Source organism: Salvelinus sp. IW2-2015, linkage group LG4q.1:29, assembly GCF_002910315.2.
Source record: "Salvelinus sp. IW2-2015 linkage group LG4q.1:29, ASM291031v2, whole genome shotgun sequence".
Classification (NCBI taxonomy): Eukaryota; Metazoa; Chordata; class Actinopteri; order Salmoniformes; family Salmonidae; genus Salvelinus; species Salvelinus sp. IW2-2015.
The window spans coordinates 24,435,994-24,455,268 of NC_036842.1; the positions used below are offsets into that span (position 1 = coordinate 24,435,994).

Consider the following 19,275-nt stretch of genomic DNA (forward strand, 5'->3'; position numbering starts at 1 on the left):
GAATGGAACACTAGTCATTTTAGTAATGGTACATATCATACATCACTCATCTCATATGTATATACTGTATTTATACTATTCTATGGTATCTTAGTCACTCGTTAATAAATGTTTACATATCTGGCATTACTCATCTCCATATGTACAGTTGAGTCGGAAGTTTGCATACACCTTAGCCATTTTAAATTCGCCTGTCCTAGGTCAGTTAGGATCACCACTTTAATTTTAAGAATGTGAAATGTCAGAATAATATGTGAGATAGTGATTTATTTCAGTTTTTATTCTTTCATCACATTCCCAGTGGGTCAGAAGTTACATACACTCATTAGTATTTGGGAGCATTGCCTTTAAATTGTTTATCTTGGTCAACCATGTTGGTGGGTGAATTTTGGCCCATTCCTCCGACAGAGCTGGTTAACTGAGTCATGTTTGTAGCCTCCTTGCTTGCACCAACGCTTTTTCATTTCTGCCCACACATTTTCTATAGGATTGAGGTCAGGGCTTTGTGATGGCCACTCCAATACCTTGACTTTATTGTCCACTTTGGAAGTATGCTTGGGTCATTTCCATTTTGAATTCCCATTTGCGACCAAGCTTTAACTTCGCTGACTGATGTCTTGAGATGTTGCTTCAATATATTCCACATAATTTCCCTTCCTCATGATTTCACTCTATTTATGAAGTGCCACCAGTCCCTTCTGCAGCAAAGCACCCCCACAACATGATGCATACCCCCGACTTCACGGTTGGGATGTGGGTCTTCGGCTTGCAAGCCTCCCCCCTTTTTCCTTCAAACATAATGATGGTCAATGGCCAAACATGTCTATTTTTGTTTCATCAAACCAGAGGACATTTCTCCAAAAAGTATGATCTTTGTCCCCATGTGCCGTTTGCAAACCGTAGTCTCGCTCTTTTTATGGTGGTTTTGGAGCATGGCTTCTTCCTTGCTGAGCGGCCTTTAAAGTTCTGTCGATATAGGACTCGTTACTGTGGAGTATACAGTGGGCAAAAAAAGTATTTAGTCAGCCACCAATTGTGCAAGTTCTCCCACTAAAAAGATGAGAGAGGCCTGTAATTTTCATCATAGGTACACTTCAACTATGACAGACAAAATGAGAAAAAAAAAATCCAGAAAATCACATTGTAGGATTCTTTATGAATTATTGCAAATTATGGTGGAAAATAAGTATTTGGTCACCTACAAAAAGCAAGATCCTTCTGCTCTCACAGACCTGTAACTTCTTCTTAAGATGCTTCCTATGTTCCCCACTCGTTACCTGTATTAATGCACCTGTTTGAACTTGTTATCAGTATAAAAGACACCTGTCCACAACCTCAAACAGTCACACTCAAACTCCACTATGGCCAAGACCAAAGAGCTGTCAAAGACACCAGAAACAAAAATTGTAGACCTGCACCAGGCTGGGAAGACTGAATCGTCAATAGGTAAGCAGATTGGTTTGAAGAAATCAACTGTGGAGCAATTATTAGGAAATGGAAGACATACAAGACCACTGCTAATCTCCCTCGATCTGGGCTCCACGCAAGATCTCACCCCGTGGTCAAAATGATCACAAGAACGGTGAGCAAAAATCCCAGAACCACCACGCGGTGAATGACCTGCAGAGAGCTGGGACCAAAGTAACAAAGCCTACCATCAGTAACACACTACGCCGCCAGTGACTCAAATCGCAGTGCCAGACGTCCCCCTGCTAAGCCAGTACATGTCCAGGCCCGTCTGAAGTTTGCTAGAGAGCATTTGGATGATCCAGAAGAAGATTGGGAGAATGTCAGATGAAACCAAAAAAATTACTTTTTGGTAAAAACTCAACTCGTTGTGTTTGGAGGACAAAGAATGCTGAGTTGCATCCAAAGAACACCATACCTACTGTGAAGCATGGGGTGGAAACATCATGCTTTGGGGCTGTTTTTCTGCAAAGGGACCAGGACGACCATCCGTGTAAAGGAAAGAATGAATGGGGCCATGTATCGTGAGATTTTGAGTGAAAACCTCCTTCCATCAGCAAGGGCATTGAAGATGAAACATGGCTGGTCTTTCAGCATGACAAGATCCAAACACACCCGCCGGCCGAGCCACTCCAGGCCGCCGACGTGGACTGGAAGGGGTTTTCACTTCAAAATCTCACGATACATGCCCCATTCATTTCTTCCTTTACCACGGATGAGTCGTCCTGGTCCCTTTGCAGAAAAAACATGCCCCAGGCATGAGTTTCCAACCCCATGCTTCACAGTATGGTATGGTGTTCTTTGGATGCAACTCAGCATTCTTTGTCCTCCAAACACAACGAGTGAGTTTTCCACCAAAAAGTAATTTTTTTGGTTTCATCTGACATCTTTCCCAATCTTTCTTCTGCGATCATCCAAATGCTCTCTAGCAAACTTCGACGGGCCTGGACATGTACTGGGCTGATAGCAGGGGACAACGTCTGGCACTGCCAGGATTTGAGTCACTGGCGGCGTAATTTAGTGATTACTGGATGTAGGCTTTGTTACTTTGGTCCCAGCTCTCTGCAGGTCATTTCACCGTGTGGTTTCTGGGATGTTTTGCTCACCGTTCTTGTGATCATTTTGACCCACGGGGTTGAGATCTTGCGTGAGCCCCAGAATCGAGGAGATTAGCAGTGGTCTTGTCTGTCTTCCAATTCCTATAATTGCTCCCACAGTTGATTTCTTCAAACCAAGCTGCTTACCTATTGCAGAATTCAGTCTTCCCAGCTGCGTGCAGGTCTACCAATTTGTTGTCTGGTGTTCCTTTGACAAGCTCTTTGTCTTGGCCATAGATGGAGTATTGAGGGTGACTGTTTGAGAGGTTGTGGAAGTTGTCTTTTATACTGATACACAAGTTCAAAAGGTGGCCCAATTTATACAGTAACTAGTGACGAGGGACATAGGTAGCATCTTAAAGAAGAAGTTACAAGGTCTGTGAGAGCCAGAATATCTTGCTTGTCTTGTAGGTGACAATACTTATTTTCCACCATTTAATTTTCAAAATAAATTCATAAAGAATCCTACAATGTGATTTTCTGGAATATTCTTTTCTCATTTTGTCTGTCATAGTGGAAGTGTACCTATGATGAAAATTACACCGGCCTCTTCTGCAATCTTTTTAAGTGAGTAGAACTGGTCAACAATTGGTGGCTGACTAAATACTTTTTTGCCCCACTGTATATCCACAGTAAAACGAGTCCTATATCGACAGAACTTTAAAGGCCGCTCAGCAAGGAAGAAGCCACTGCTCCAAAACCACCATAAAAAAAGCGAGACTACGGTTTGCAACTGCACATGGGGACAAAGATCATACTTTTTGGAGAAATGTCCTCTGGTTTGATGAAACAAAAATAGAACTGTTTGGCCATAATGACCATCATTATGTTTGAAGGAAAAAGGGGGAGGCTTGCAAGCCGAAGAACACCATCCCAACCGTGAAGTACGGGGGTGGATGCATCATGTTGTGGGGGTGCTTTGCTGCAGAAGGGACTGGTGCACTTCATAAAATAGATGAAATCATGAGGAAGGGAAATTATGTGGATATATTGAAGCAACATCTCAAGACATCAGTCAGGAAGTTAAAGCTTGGTCGCAAATGGGAATTCAAAATGGACAATGACCCCAAGCATACTTCCAAAGTTGGACAATAAAGTCAAGGTATTGGAGTGGCCATCACAAAGCCCTGACCTCAATCCTATAGAAAATGTGTGGGCAGAACTGAAAAAGCGTGTGCAAGCAAGGAGGCCTACAAACCTGACTCAGTTACACCAGCTCTGTCAGGAGGAATGGGCCAAAATTCACCCACCAAAATGGTTGACCCAAGATAAACAATTTAAAGGCAATGCTACCAAATACTAATTGAGTGTATGTAAACTTCTGACCCACTGGGAATGTGATGAAAGAAATAAAAACTGAAATAAATCACTATCTCAACTATTATTCTGACATTTCACATTCTTAAAATAAAGTGGTGATCCTAACTGACCTAAGACAGGGAATTTAAATGGCTAAGGTGTATGCAAACTTCCGACATCAACTGTACATATGAGATGAGTAATGCCAGATATGTAAACATTATTAAGTGACTAAGATACCATAGAATAGTATAAATACAGTATATACATATGAGATGAGTGATGTATGATATGTACACATTACTAAAATGACTAGTGTTCCATTCATTACAATTGGCCAGTGATTTCTAATCTATGCCTGTAGGCAGTAATCTCTAATGTGCTAGTGATGGCTGTTGAACAGTCTGATGGCCTTGAGATAGAAGCTGTTTTTCAGTCTCTCGGTCCCAGCTTAAATGCACCTGTACTGACCTCACCTTCTGGATGATAGCGGGGTGAACAGGCAGTGGCTCGGGAGGTTGATGTCTTTGATGATCTTTTTGGCCTTCCTGTGACATCGGGTGCTGTAGGTGTCCTGGAGGGCGGGTAGTTTTCCCCCGGTAATGCGTTGGGCAGACCGCACCACGCTCTGGAGAGCCTTGTGGTTGCGGGAGGTGCAGTTGCCATACCAGGCGGTGATACAGCCCGAAAGGATGCTTTCAATTGTGCATCTGTAAATATTTGTGAGTATTTTAGGTGACAAGCCAAATCTCTTCAGCCTCCTGAGGTTGAAGAGGCTCTGTTGCACCTTCTTCATCACATTGTCTGTGTGGGAGGTCCATTTCAGTTTGTCAGTGATGTGTACGCCAAGGAACTTGAAACGTTCCACCTTCTCCACTGCGGTCCCATTGATGTAGATAGGGGGGTGCACCCTCTGCTGTTTCCTGAACTCCACGATCATCTCCTTTGTTTTGTTGACGTTGAGTGAGATTGTATTCCAGGCACCACACTCCCAGAGCCCTCACCTCTTCCCTGAAGGCTGTCTCGTCATCTTTGGTAATCAAGCCTACTACTGTTGTCTCGTCTACAAACTTAATGATTGAGTTAGAGGCGTGCATGGCCATGCAGTCATGGGTGAATAGGGAGTACAGGAGGGGGCTGAGCACGTACCCTTGTGGGGCCCCAGTGTTGAGGATCAGCGGATTGGAGGTGATGTTTCCTACCTTCACCACCTGGGGGCGGCCTGTCAGGAAGTCCAGGACCCAGTTGCACAGGGCAGGGTTCAGACCCAGGGCTTCCAGCTTGATGATGAACTTGGAGGGTACTATGGTGTTGAATGCTGATATATTGTCAATAAACAGCATTCTGACATAGGTATTCCTCTTGTCCAGATGGGAGAGGGCAGTGTGCAGAGAGATGGCGATTGCATCGTCTGTGGATCTATTGGCCGGTAAGCAAATTGAAGTGGGTTTAGGATGGTAGGTAAGGTAGAGGTGATATGAACCTTGACTAGTCTCTCAAAGCATTTCATGATACCAGAGGTGAGTGCTACGGGGCGATAGTCATTAACTTCAAAACTTAAATGTTTTACTCACGTCGGCCACGGAGAAGGAGAGCCCACAGTCCTTGGCAGCGGGCCGCGTCGGTGGTACTGTGTTATCCTCAAAGCATGCGAAGAATGTGTTTAGCCTGTAATGTGTTTAGCCTGTCCGGAAGCAAGACGTCGGTCTCGGTGACGTGGCTGGTTTTCCTTTTGTAGTCTGTAATTGTCTGTAGTCCCTGCCACATAGGTCTCGTTGTCTGAGCCGTTGAATTGAGACTCCACTTTCTCGCTATACTGACGTTTAGCTTGTTTGATTGCCTTGCGGAGTGAATAACTACACTGTTTTTATTCTGTTAAATGTGATGGTTCATTTCAGTTTCACGCGAATGCTACCATCTATCCACGGTTTCTGGTTAGGGTAAGTTTTAATAGACACAGTGGGTACTACATTTCCTATACACTTCCTTATGAACTCAGTCACCGTATCCGTGTATGCGTCTAGATTATTTTCGCATTATTTTCTCAGTATATGTGGTTTCCAGTTTGCATAATGTCCGGTGAAGTTTGTTGAGGGCCGTCGAGGTTTCGGCTTGAGGTGGGATGTAAACGGCCGTGGTGATGACGGAGGAGAATTCTCATGTGAGATAATATGGTCGGCATTTAATTGTGAGGTATTCTAGGTCGGGTGAACAAAATGATTTGAGTTCCCGTATGTTCCTAGAATTACATCATGAGTCGTTAATCATGAAACAGTCGCAAACAAAAATCAAGCGCACAGTTAAGGAAGACCCAGAGTTACCTCTGCCGCAGAGGATACGTTCATTAGAGTTAACTGCACCTTAGAAATTGCTTTCCAAATAAATGCGTCACAGAGTTCAAGTAACAGACATCTTAACATCAACTGTTCAGAGGAGACTGTGTGAATCAGGCCTTCATGGTCGAATTGCTGCAAAGAAACCACCACTAAAGGACACCAATATGAAGAAGCGACTTGTATCTAGAGACTTATATTTCCCTCACTAACTTTAAACATCAGCTATCTGAGCAGCTAACCGATCGCTGCAGCTGTACATAGTCCATCTGTAAATAGCCCACCCAATCTACCTACCTCATCCCCATATTGTTTTTATTTACTTTTCTGCTCTTTTGCACACCAGTATCTCAATTTGCACATCATCATCTGCTCATTTATCACTCCAGTGTTAATCTGCTAAATTGTAATTACTTTGCTACTATGGCCTATTTATTGCCTACCTCCTCACACCATTTGCACACACTGTATATAGACTTTCTTTTTTTCTATTGTGTTATTGACTGTACGCTTGTTTATTCCATGTTTAACTCTGTGTTGTTTGTGTCGCACTGCTTTGCTTTATCTTGGCCAGGTCGCAGTTGTAAATGAGAACTTGTTCTCAACTGGCCTACCTGGTTAAATAATGGTGAAATGTTAAAATTAAAATAAATCTGTGTGAGACGCAGAGTAGGTGAATGGATGCTCTCCTCATGTGTGGTTCCCACATGAAGCATGGAGGTGGTGGTGTGATGCTGCTTTGCTGGTGACACTTTCTGGGATTTATTTAGAATTCAAGGCATACTTAACCAGCATGGCTACCACACCATTCTGCAGCGATACACCATCCCATCTGGTTTGCACTTAGTGGGATTATCATTTGTTTTTCAACAGGACAATGACCCTAAACACACCTCCAGGCTGTGTAAGGGCTATTTGACCAAGAAGGAGAGTAATGGAGTGCTGCATCAGATGACCTGGCCTCCAAAATCACCTGACCTCAACCCAATTGAGATGGCTTGGGATGAGTTGGACCGCAGAGTGAAGGAAAAGCAGCCAACAAGTGCTCAGCATATGTGGGAACTCCTTCAAGACTGTTGGAAAAGCATTCCACACGAAGCTGGTTGAGAGAATGCCAAGAGTGTACAAAGCTGTCAAAGGCAAAGGGTGGCTACTTTGAAGAACCTCAAATAAATATATATTTTGATTTGTTTAACACTTTTTTGATTTGTTAAACATTACATGTTTCCATATCTGTTATTTCATAGTTTTGATGTCTTTAAACCCTTGAATGAGTATGTGTGTACAAACTTTTGACTGGTACTGTATATATTACCACTAGTATATTACTATACTATTTATACACTGAGTATAAAAAACCCTTCCGGCTGGCGTTAAGGCGGTGCTAGTGTCAAACGCACATTATTTTGCAAATTTGTCATGTAAAAACTGGTACACTGGCATTTTCCAGCCCTAACGTCAGGTTCGGCAATTTACCTGTCTTATATTAGCTCGCTTGCACTCAGATGGGCGGGGTGGAAATATTACATACAGTGGGGAGAAGAAGTATTTGATACACTGCCGATTTTGCAGGTTTTCCTACTTACAACGCATGTAGAGGTCTGTAATTTTTATCAGAGGTACACTTCAACTGTGAGAGACGGAATCTAAAAAAAAAATCAAAAATCCAGAAAATCACATTGTATGATTTTTAAGTAATTAATTTGCATTTTATTGCATGACATAAGTATTTGATACATCAGAAAAGCAGAACTTAATATTTGGTACAGAAACCTTTGTTTGCAATTACAGAGATCATACGTTTCCTGTAGTTCTTGACCAGGTTTGCACACACTGCAGCAGGGATTTTGACCCACTCCTCCATACAGACCTTCTCCAGATCCTTCAGGTTTCGGGCTGTCGCTGGGCAATATGGACTTTCAGCTCCCCCCAAAGATTTTCTATTGGGTTCAGGTCTGGAGACTGGCTAGGCCACTCCAGGACCTTGAGATGCTTCTTACGGGAGCCACTCCTTAGTTGCCCTGGCTGTGTGTTTCGGGTCGTTGTCATGCTGGAAGACCCAGCCACGACCCATCTTCAATGCTCTTACTGAGGGAAGGAGTCGTTGGCCAAAGATCTCGCGATACATGGCCCCATCCATCCTCCCCTCAATACGGTGCAGCGTCCTGTCCCCTTTGCAGAAAAGCATCCCAAAGAATGATGTTTCCATCTCCATGCTTCACGGTTGGGATGGTGTTCTTGGGTTGTACTCATCCTTCTTTCTTCCTCCAAACACGGCGAGTGGAGTTTAGACCAAAAAGCTCTATTTTTGTCTCATCAGACCACATGACCTTCTCCCATTCCTCCTCTGGATCATCCAGATGGTCATTGGCAAACTTCAGACGGGCCTGGACATGCGCTGGCTTGAGCATGGGGACCTTGCGTGCGGCTGCAGGATTTTAATCCATGACGGCGTAGTGTGTTACTATGGTTTTCTTTGGTCCCAGCTCTCTTCAGGTCATTGACCAGGTCCTGCCGTGTAGTTCTGGGCTGATCCCTCACCTTCCTCATGATCATTGATGCCCCACGAGGTGAGATCTTGAATGGAGCCCCAGACCGAGGGTGATTGACGGTCATCTTGAACTTCTTCCATTTTGTAATAATTGTGCCAACAGTTGTTCCTTCTCACCAAGCCGCTTGCCTATTGTCCTGTAGCCCATCCCAGCCTTGTGCAGGTCTACAAACTTTATCCCTGATGTCCTTACACAGCTCTCTGGTCTTGGCCATTGTGGAGAGGTTGAAGTCTGTTTGATTGAGTGTGTGGACAGGTGTCTTTTATACAGGTAATGAGTTCAAACAGGTGCAGTTAATACAGGTAATGAGTGAGAAACAGGAGGGCTTCTTAAAGAAAAACTAACAGTCTGTGAGAGCCGGAATTCTTACTGGTTGGTGGGGATCAAAATACTTATGTCATGCAATAAAATGCAAATTAATTACTTAAAAATCTTACAATGTGATTTTCTGGATTTTTGTTTTAGATTCGTCTCTCACAGTTGAAGTGTACCTATGATAAAAATTACAGACCTCTACATGCTTTGTAAGTAGGAAAACCTGCAAAATCGGCAGTGTATCAAATACTTCTTCTCCCCACTGTATCTACTTCATATACTCCAGTATTCCTGCACATTGTAAAAACATTTAAAACGTTTCTTATTTCTCATGTTTTCTTTATTATATAACTGTTTTATTTTTAAGAATTATACTATTTTGACATTGATTACTGCACTGTTGTGTAGATCTTGCAAGTTGAGCATTTCACTGTACTTGTGCATGTGACAATAGAACTTGAACCTGCCATTCAATATCCCTTGGCCACGTCGACATTTTCAGCTTTAACAATATTATTCAGTGGCATAATATTCTGCATCATGTAATTAAGTTATTAAACAAAGGAATATGTAGACAAAAGATGTAGACAAGCCATCAGTTCTGTCATCTAACCTGAGAAATGTGTTTGAGTGTGTGTGTAGATTCGTGCTTGTGTGTTTGTGTGTGCGCGTATGTATCGTACAGCCCTAATCCAATCAAGTCATCTCTCTAAATCCCCTAATTAACCCTGGCTCCCACACCAGACCTAATTGGCTGAGAGTATGGACATAACACAACATGCGGCTGCAGGGGGCTGGGGGGAGTAACAGCTGGGACATGACTGCACTCCAGATGGAGCAGGAAGAACCGTCCACGTCGGAGAGAAGAGGAAAGAGAAAGAGAAGAGAGAGGAGGGGTAGTGAGAGAGAAGGGGAGAGGGAGAAAGAAGAGGGAAGAAGAGAGAGGTGAAGAGAGAGATGGGGGGTAGTGATAGAGAATAAGAAGAGAACCGCCCACAACAGAGAAGAGGAAAAAAGAAGAGGGCAAGAAGAGTGGAGTGAAGGGGAATACATAGAAGGAAAGTTTAAGAAATAAAGGACAGAAATAGAGGGAGAGAAAGACCGAATAGAGAGAGAGAAAAGACTGACAAACAAGATATAGTGCAGGGACACCAGAATGAGACAAGCATCTCATTACAGCAGTCTCCCTGGATCTTAGTAATCACTCACTGATACTCTATCACATTGTAATAGTGTATTAATCCCTATACCCCAGGTGAAAGAGAAACAGACCACGTTCATGGTACCCTGAATATGGCATGAATTGAATTGAGCGATATATATACCACAGAATGACATGGTGCAACATAGTCTGAATCTGAAAATTGGCGAGGCTAATTCATGAGAATGGTGAATAGTATCTAACTGTGCCTGTTTTACCATAAGGTACCATGGTAGTCCAGTAGGGTACCATGGTAAAGGCCACAGTGTGGACCTCTAGCCCGCTTTTCACCTGGGAGGTTATGTTTCCTCTTGTACCACGCACCGTCCAGAGGGGACTTCTCCTCCGCGTTCTCATCCTCCTCCTCCAGCAGCACCTCCTCTGGAACAGGAGAGGACAGGGTTATATACCACGACACACGCACACATACTCACGAACGCTCATGCACACACACACACACCCACACAAACTGTACAGACTTAGAAAAAAGGGTTCCAAAAGGGTTTTTCTGCTGTTCCCATGAGAGAACCCTTTTTGGTTCCAGATACAACCCTTCTGGGTTTTTCTTTGGAAGAGGTTCTACATGGAACCAAAAATAGTTCTACCTGGAACAACAGGGTTTTACCTGGAACCAAAAATGTTTCTTCAAAGGGTTTTACTATGGCGACAGTCAAATAAGCCTTTTAGGTTCTAGGTAGCGCCTTTTTTTCTAAGACTGTACATACCCATGTACAGTGCATACACATCACCATAATTTAAAGTAACAACACACACATGCCTTGCAAAAGTATTCAGACCCCTTGGATTCCTTCACATTTTTTGTGTTACAAAGTGGGATTAAAATGGTAGTCCCATAGGGTGGCACACAATTGTCCCAGCGTCATCCAGGTTAGGGGAGGGTTTGGCCAGGGGGGTCTTTACTTGGCTCATTGCCCTCTAGCGACTACTTGTAGCGGGCCGGGTGCCTGTAGGCTGACCTCGGTCGGCAGTTGAATGTTGTTTCCTCCGAAACATTGGTGCAGCTGGCTTCCGGGTTAAGCGGGCGGGTGTTAAGAAGCGAAGTTTGGCTGGTTTGGCGCATGACTCGACCTTCGCCTCCCGAGACCGTTGGGGAGTTGCAGCGATGAGACAAGATCGAAATTGAGGAGAAAAAGGGGGCTTTTTTTATTTTATTTTTTAAATAATCATAAAGAAATGTATAACTAAAAGAAGCATAAATATTCAGCCCCTTAGTTTAGTCAAGACTAAATTAGTTCAGGAGTAAAATTTGGCTTAACAAATCATCTAAAACGTTACATTATTTTAAAATGACTAACTCTTCCTCTGTCCCCATACATACATCTGAAATGTCACTCAAAATACACTAAAAACCTGTTTTCGCTTTGTCATTATGGGGTATTGTATGTAGATTGATGAGGGAAATGTTTTAATCCATTTTAGAATAAGGCTGTAATGTAACAAAATGTGGGAAACACACACACGGATTAGAAGAAGTGAAGGTGAGCCTGACCTGCCTTGCATATCCACTCCAGGTATCCCGTCAGCTCTCTCTCTATCTGCTGCTGTCTGCGCAGCTTTAGAAAGTCCTGCCTCTTCTCCACACGCTCTCTTTCTTTGGCAAACTCCCTGTGAACACACACACACACACACACATATGGACACACACACACGGACCCACACACTTTAAACTCCTATTGGAATATACAGGTTCATTTCCACTCTTCCTCTCCTCTCTGGGAGGAATGGATCATGAAAGTGCTCTTTGAAGGGCCAAACTCAGAGAGAAACAGAGTCTCTGAATGGACGGACGGACGGACGGACAGACGGACAGACGGACAGACGGACAGACGGACAGACGGACAGACAGACAGACAGATGTAGCCCTGTCTCCCACTGTTAAAGTGTGGTGTGGATGAGGTCAGCTCACAGATAAAAGGGTTACAAAATTCTTTAAATATGCTCACACACACACAAAGATGCACACACCTATGCACACACTCACACACGCACACACACCAACTCATTCCTTAGGCCCAGATAAAGTTCTGCTTCCCCATAGGAACCCAGTTATTTCTAGACTAATGACAATGTATATGGAATGAGCCCTGTTGAGACAGTGTGTGTAGAGGAGTGTTTCTCACTGTCACAGACAATGAGACCGACAGACCACTGAGTTCAAAGAGAAGAGCAAGGGACACCATTAAGATTAAAGACCTGGCCATTTTAAAACACAGGAGAGAGAGTGAGAGTGAGAAGAGAGAGAGAGGGAGATAAAGAGAGCGAGTAGGGGGAGGGAGGGAGAGGAGGAGAGTGGGAGATGACTAATCTTGCAACTGGATTCTATTTTAGCTGTTTTCAGTGTCATTTCAGTTGAGATGCATTTCCTGTCAGTTGGAGGAATTCAAAATGAATGCGGTATCATCAGTATGATGATTTTATGTTACCCAAAAGTGACACTGTCTTCACAGTGCCATCTCTTTGTTAGCTCAACCACTGGAGTGATGGCTGAGATTCTATTGTGGTAAACTGTGGAATGTGAGAAGGGAGGCTCTACAAGATGGCCATGGATCTTGAAGCTAAAGGCGTCCGCATACTTTGGTTCGACTGGCGCCTAGCCGAACGAGTGTGCTCGCATACTCCCTTAAAACACCTTCGCTTGAAAAACGAGAAAAAGCAGCAATAGTAATGTTTGTCCATCTTGAGACGCTGTAACCAAATATACTGAGAATTAATGTAAGATAACTCAATAAATGAGATCTTAGTTGCACAATTTTACATCTAACTAAGCTGTTTGGTGCAGTATTTCTCAAGTGAAAAAAGAAGCATGAAAACAATTTGTCTGTCGCTGAATGACAACAAACACTTAGTTGAAGAATCCCTACTGTTGACCAATGACGACGAAGGGGCGTAGATTCTGGCTCTGAATTTCGGCGTGCCTCGAGAATTTGGGGATTTGCACGAACAGCCGAAAAGAAACCCGAAGACCAAAACGAACAAAATGACGTCATAATATATGCACAAACTGTTCCAAATTGTTTCAGATGGGAAGCATGCCTTAAGGCAGAGTGTCATTGGGTTCAGGAAGGACAGAAGAGATGGAGGACGCACGCACATAATTCACACATAATTCACACACACACACACACACACACACACACACACACACACACACACACACACACCACACACACACACACACACACACACACACCACACACACACACACACACACACACACACACACACACACACACACAAACACACCACACAAAACAACACAGACAGAGGAGAGCTTAGCTCATTCACCGAGTAGGAGATTAGGCTTCCCAGAAAACGTAAACATAGCCCTGACCAGAAACATGTAGCCATACTACGTTACTCTTAAAAGGATGTCTCCTCGTAGGGCTGATGGGAGACATTGTGTGCCTGTGTGTTTGTGCGTGGGTGAATAATGCATCCCATATTAAAAGAGAGGGCAAGAGAGAAAAAGGGAAGAAGATAAAGTGTGTGAGAGGGAAAGAGAGAGTGAATGTTTTAGGTAAGTATGTAAGTATGTAATCTCAAACCTCAACTCTCTCCATATTTACACAGCTATTCCAGCGGCAGCGGCTCATTTCATTATGGTAATGCTGTCCCTGAGGGGGAGAGCTTTATGGGGAAGCTCTCCCCCTCAGGCCAGCTAGGCTTTCAGCCTGAATGGGCTCTGCTCAGCCCCTCCACTGGAGACACAGGATCAAACACACACACACGCAAACAAATTCTGTACATACATGAGCACAAGCACAAACACATACATATTTATGTGCGCAAACACACACACATGCACACACGTCTCATACTACTTCACCTGTCAATAGAATAGGTTAGTATAGGGTACCGTGGCTCTTTTTTTGTTGTTGCTCTAGTTGTCATCCTGTCCTAGCTAATAAAATGAGTGGTTTGTATGCAAAGTCTGGTCCATGATCCCCTAAACCCTATGTCTGTGTGTCTGTGTGTGTGTGTGTGTTGGGTCAGACTTACCCTGATAAGACACCCAGGACCAAGTTGAGCATGAAGAAGGATCCGATGATGATCAGGGGGATGAAGTAGAGCCAGTTCCAGGTGTTCCCCGAGGCATCGTTAGCCTGCACGCACGCACACACGCACACGCACACGCACACGCACACACACACACACACACACACACACACACGAGTGGGAAAGAGAGACAAAGAAAAAGGTGTATGTGTATGAGTATTACGTTTCCTCTTAATGTTTGCAGTTTGTCAATGTACAGCATCTGCATAACATCTATATCTGACAAGTTTGCTACACTTGCTTGTACACAAAAACGTCAATATACGCTACTTACTCTGTCACTAAAATAAATGTCTTCTTACCGGTAAACACACTCCCACACAGTCAGTCAACCAACCACCAAATCAGATCCACCAGGTACCATGTGCAGAACAGAGAGACCTTGGGGCTTCTATCACTGTATAACAACCGTGTAATACAACCCCAAACTACTGTTTCTAAACAGCCAATTGGAAAAAATTGTGGAAAGCCAAACTAGCCTGACAAGCCAATCCCCTGCTGGGAGAGACACTATATATGGTTCTCTGAGACACTAACTATGGTTCTACCTAGAACCAAACGGGTTCTGCCTGCATCCAAAAATAGTTCTTTAAAGGGTTCTCCTATGGGGACAGTCGAAGAACCCTTTAAGGTTCTAGATAGCACCTTTTTTTCTGTAGTTATGTATTGGTACGATATGCTCCAGTGGATTATTGGACTCTAATCCAGCTAGGTCTACTGTAATGTTACACACTTCTTTTATTCTATGTTGATTTATATTCACGTTTTTATTGTCACGTCCACAAGTACAGTGAACTGCCTTTCCTGCTTACTCTTTCCCAACAATGCAGTAATCAATATCAGTAATACTATAAAAAATGTATTTTTAAAAAGTCAAGTGGAACAAAAACATGAGAAAAGAAAAGTGTGTGTGCTAATGTGTGTGTGTGCATAGAGACACTGCAAAAATAAACATAAAATAGAAAGGTTAATGCAGATAGGAAGTGTACTGTATCTGCAAGAACCTGTCATTTGAACTACCCATGAGCTCTCCATGAAAAAACTGCATCATAATTCTCAGGGTGCATCCCAAATGACACCCAATTCCCGATATAAAAAGTGGTCCCTTAAGTCGAACACTATATTGGGCCTCAGATTGTGATTATGGCAGAGAATATTAATATTGCAGTGGGTAGCTTGTAGCATTGGCCTGAGATTTGATTATACAGGCATTATTATCAATCACTCCAGTTCAGGTGCCCTCTCTACCCTCCTAAAACTTCCTGGATCAATCTTACTCTCCATAGTTGGCCATAGGGTGAGGATTCCATTGAGGATTCCATTGATTAGATAAGACCTACACTAAGACCTATTGACCAATGGCTTGTACTGGGCAATTAAGGAAAGGTGGCAGGGGGAAGATACTGGAATAACAAGGGTAATTAACAGCTCTGTCATTAACCCATAGGGACCTGGTTTGTCACCTAATCAGAACACATTCATGTATGCTAATGATCAATAGTGATGCAGTAACAGATAAAGGTGTGAGACCATAGTGAATACACTACATGGCCAAAAGTATACCTCATTCCAAAACCCTGGGCATTAATATGGAGTTGGTCACTCCTTTGCTGCTAAAACAGCCCCTACAACTATTCTGGGAAGGCTTTCCACTAGATGTTGTAACATTTCTGCAGGGACTTGCTTCCATTCAGCCACAAGAGCATTAGTGAGCTTGGGCACTGATGTTGGGAGAATAGGCCTGGCTCGCAGTCGGCGTTCCAATTCATCCCAAAGGTGTTCGATGGGGTTGAGGTCAAGGCTCTGTGCAGGCCAGTCAAGTTCTTCCACACTGATCTCGACTAACCATTTCTGTATGGACCTCGCTTTCCCGTCACTGGAACTAAGAGGCTCACACCTGAGAACGAGTATACACTGCTCCAGAGTCCAATGACGGCGAGCTTTACACCATTCCAGCCGACGCTTGGCATTGCGCATGGTTATCTTAGGCTCGTGTGCGGCTGCTTGGCCATGGAAACCCATTTCATGATGCTCCCAACTAACAGTTCTTGTGCTGACGTTGCTTCCAGGGGCTGTTTAGAAATAGGTAGTGAGTGTTGCAATGGACAGACAATTTTTACGTACCGAGCTCTTCAGCACTCAGTGGTCCCGTTTTGTGAGCTTGTGTGGCCTACCATTTCATGGTTGAACCGGTGTTGCTCCTAGACGTTTCAAATCAAAATCAAATCAAATTTTATTGGTCACACAAATGGTTAGCAGATGTTAATGCGAGTGTAGCAAAATGCTTGTGCTTCTAGTTGCAGTAATATCTAACAAGTAATCTAACAATTCCCCAACAACTACCTAATACACACAAATCTAAAGTGGTGAATGAGAATATGTACATATAAATATATGGATGAGCGATGGCCGAGCGGCATAGGCAAGGTGCAATAGATGGCATAAAATACAGTATATACAAATGAGTAATGTAAGATATGCAAACATTATTAAAGGGGCATTATTTAAAGTCGCATTGTTTAAAGTGACTAGTGATCCATTTATTAAAGTGGCCAGTGATTGGGTCTCAATGTAGGCAGCAGCCTCTCTGAGTTAGTGATGGCTGTTTAACAGTCTGATGGCCTTGAAATAGAAGCTGTTTTTCAGTCTCTCGGTCCCAGCCTTCTGGATGATAGCGGGGTGAACAGGCAGTGGCTCGGGTGGTTGTTGACCTTGATCTTTTTGGCCTTCCTGTGACATCGGGTGCTGTAGGTGTCATGGAGTGCAGGTAGTTTGCCCCCAGTGATGCGCTGTACACCATCTTCTGGAGAGCCTTGCGGTTGAGGGAGGTGCAGTTGCCGTACCAGGCTGTGATACAGCCCGACAGGATGCTCTCGATTGATGCTCTCGCATCTGTAAAAGTGTTGTCAGGTGTTTGGGTGTCAAGCCAAACTTCTTCAGGCTCCTGAGGTTGAAGAGGCGGTGTTGCGCCTTCTTCACCACCCTGTCTGTGATGTGTACGCAGAGGAACTTAAAAAAACGTCTCCACTGCTGTCCTTTCGATGTGGATAGGGGCGAGCTCCCTCTGCTGTTTCCTGAAGTCCACAATCATCTCCTTTGTTTTGTTGACGTGGAGTAAGAGGTTGTTTTCCTGACACCACACTCCGAGKGCCCTCACCTCCTCCCTGTAGGCTGTCTCGTCATTGTTGGTAATCAAGCCCACGACTGTTGTCTCGTCTGCAAACTTGATGATTGAGTTGGAGGCGTGCATGGCCACGCAGTCGTGGGTGAACAGGGAGTACAGGAGAGGGCTCAGAACGCACCCTTGTGGGGCCCCAGTGTTGAGGATCAGCGGGGTGGAGATGTTGTTTCCTACCTTCACCACCTGGGGGCGGCCCATCAGAAAGTCGGAGTTGAGACTCAGGGCCTCCAGCTTGATGATGAGCTTGGCGGGTACTATGATGTTGAATGCTGAGCTGTAGTCAATGAACAGCATTCTTACATAGGTATTCCTCTTGTCCAGATGGGATAGGGCAGTGTGCAGAGAGATGGCGATTGCATCGTCTGTGGACCTGTTGACGCGGCATACAAACTGAAGTGGGTCTAGGGTGGCCGATAAGGTGGAGGTGATATGATCCTTGACTTGTCTCTCAAAGCACTTCATGATGACTTCATGATGTGCAGTAGTCATTTAGTTCAGTTACCTTTGCCTTCTTGGGTACTGGAACAATGGTGGCCATCTTGAAGCATTTGGGGACAGCAGACTGGGATAGGGAGTGATTTAAAATGTCCGTAAACACACCAGCCAGCTGGTCTGCGCATGCTCTGAGGACGTGGCTGGTGATACCGTCTGGGCCAGCAGCCTTGCGAGGGTTAACACGTTTAAATGTTTTACTCACGTTGGCCACTTAGGAAGAGAGGGGGGGGGGGGAGCACAGTCCTTGTTAGTGGGCCATGACACTGTATTATCCTCAAAGAAGGCGTTTAGTTTGTCTGGAAGCGTGACGTCGGTGTCCGTGACGTGGCTGGTTTTCTTTTTGTGGTCCGTGATTTCCTGTAGACCCTGCCACATACGTCTCGTGTCTGAGCCGTTAAATTGCGACTCCACTTTGTCCCTGTACTGGCATTTTGCTTGTTTGATTGCCTTGCGGAGGGAATATATTCACTGTTAATATTCAGGCATATTCCCAGACCTCTTTCCATGGTTAAATGCGGTCCTTCACGGTTTCTGGTTAGGGTAGGTTTTAATAGTCACAGTGGGTACAACATCTCCAATGCACTTCTTTATAAACTCAGTCACTGAGTCAGCGTATAGATCGATGTTATCTGAGGCCGACCGGAACATATCCCAGTCCGCGTGATCAAAACAATCTTGAAGTGTGGATTCCGATTGGTCAGACTAGCATTGAATGGTTCTAGTCACTGGTACATATCCTGTTCGAGTTTCTGCCTATAAGACGGTAAGAGCAAGATGGTGTTGTGGTCGGATCTGCCGAAGGGAGGGCAGGGGAGGGCTTTGTTTGCGTCGCGGAAGTTAGAGTAGCAGTGATCGAGTGTATTACACCCGCGCGTAGTGCAATCAATATGCTGATAGAATTTAGGTAGCCTTGTTCTCAAATTTGCTTTGTTAAAATCCCCAGCTACAATAACTGCAGCCTCAGGATATATGGTTTCCAGTTTAAATAGAGTCCAGTGAAGTTCCTTGAGGGCCGTCTTGGTGTCTGCATGAGGGGGAATGTACACCGCTGTGACGATAACTGACGAGAATTCTCTTGGGAGATAATTTGGCCGGCATTTGATTGTAAGTAATTCTAGGTTGGGTGAGCTGAAGGACTTGAGTTCCTGTATGTTGTTATGATTACACCATGAGTCGTTAATCATGAAGCATATACAGTGGGGAGAACAAGTATTTGATACACTGCCGATTTTGCAGGTTTTCCTACTTACAAAGCATG

General features: G+C 44.1%; 1 protein-coding gene across 4 annotated transcripts in view; it reads right to left on the reverse strand.

Annotated features, from left to right (window-relative positions):
- Positions 1 to 19,275, reverse strand: part of LOC111961707 (voltage-dependent N-type calcium channel subunit alpha-1B-like) — a 235,501-nt gene that overhangs the window by 81,652 nt on the left and 134,574 nt on the right. For all 4 annotated transcript variants that reach the window (XM_070442465.1, XM_070442456.1, XM_070442461.1 and 1 more), the window contains 3 exons: positions 14,285 to 14,388; positions 11,775 to 11,890; positions 10,589 to 10,645 (listed from right to left, as the gene is read on the reverse strand). In XM_070442465.1, coding sequence (XP_070298566.1) covers positions 10,589 to 10,645; positions 11,775 to 11,890; positions 14,285 to 14,388 — 277 coding nt within the window. The remainder of the gene's footprint in view (positions 1 to 10,588; positions 10,646 to 11,774; positions 11,891 to 14,284; positions 14,389 to 19,275) is intronic.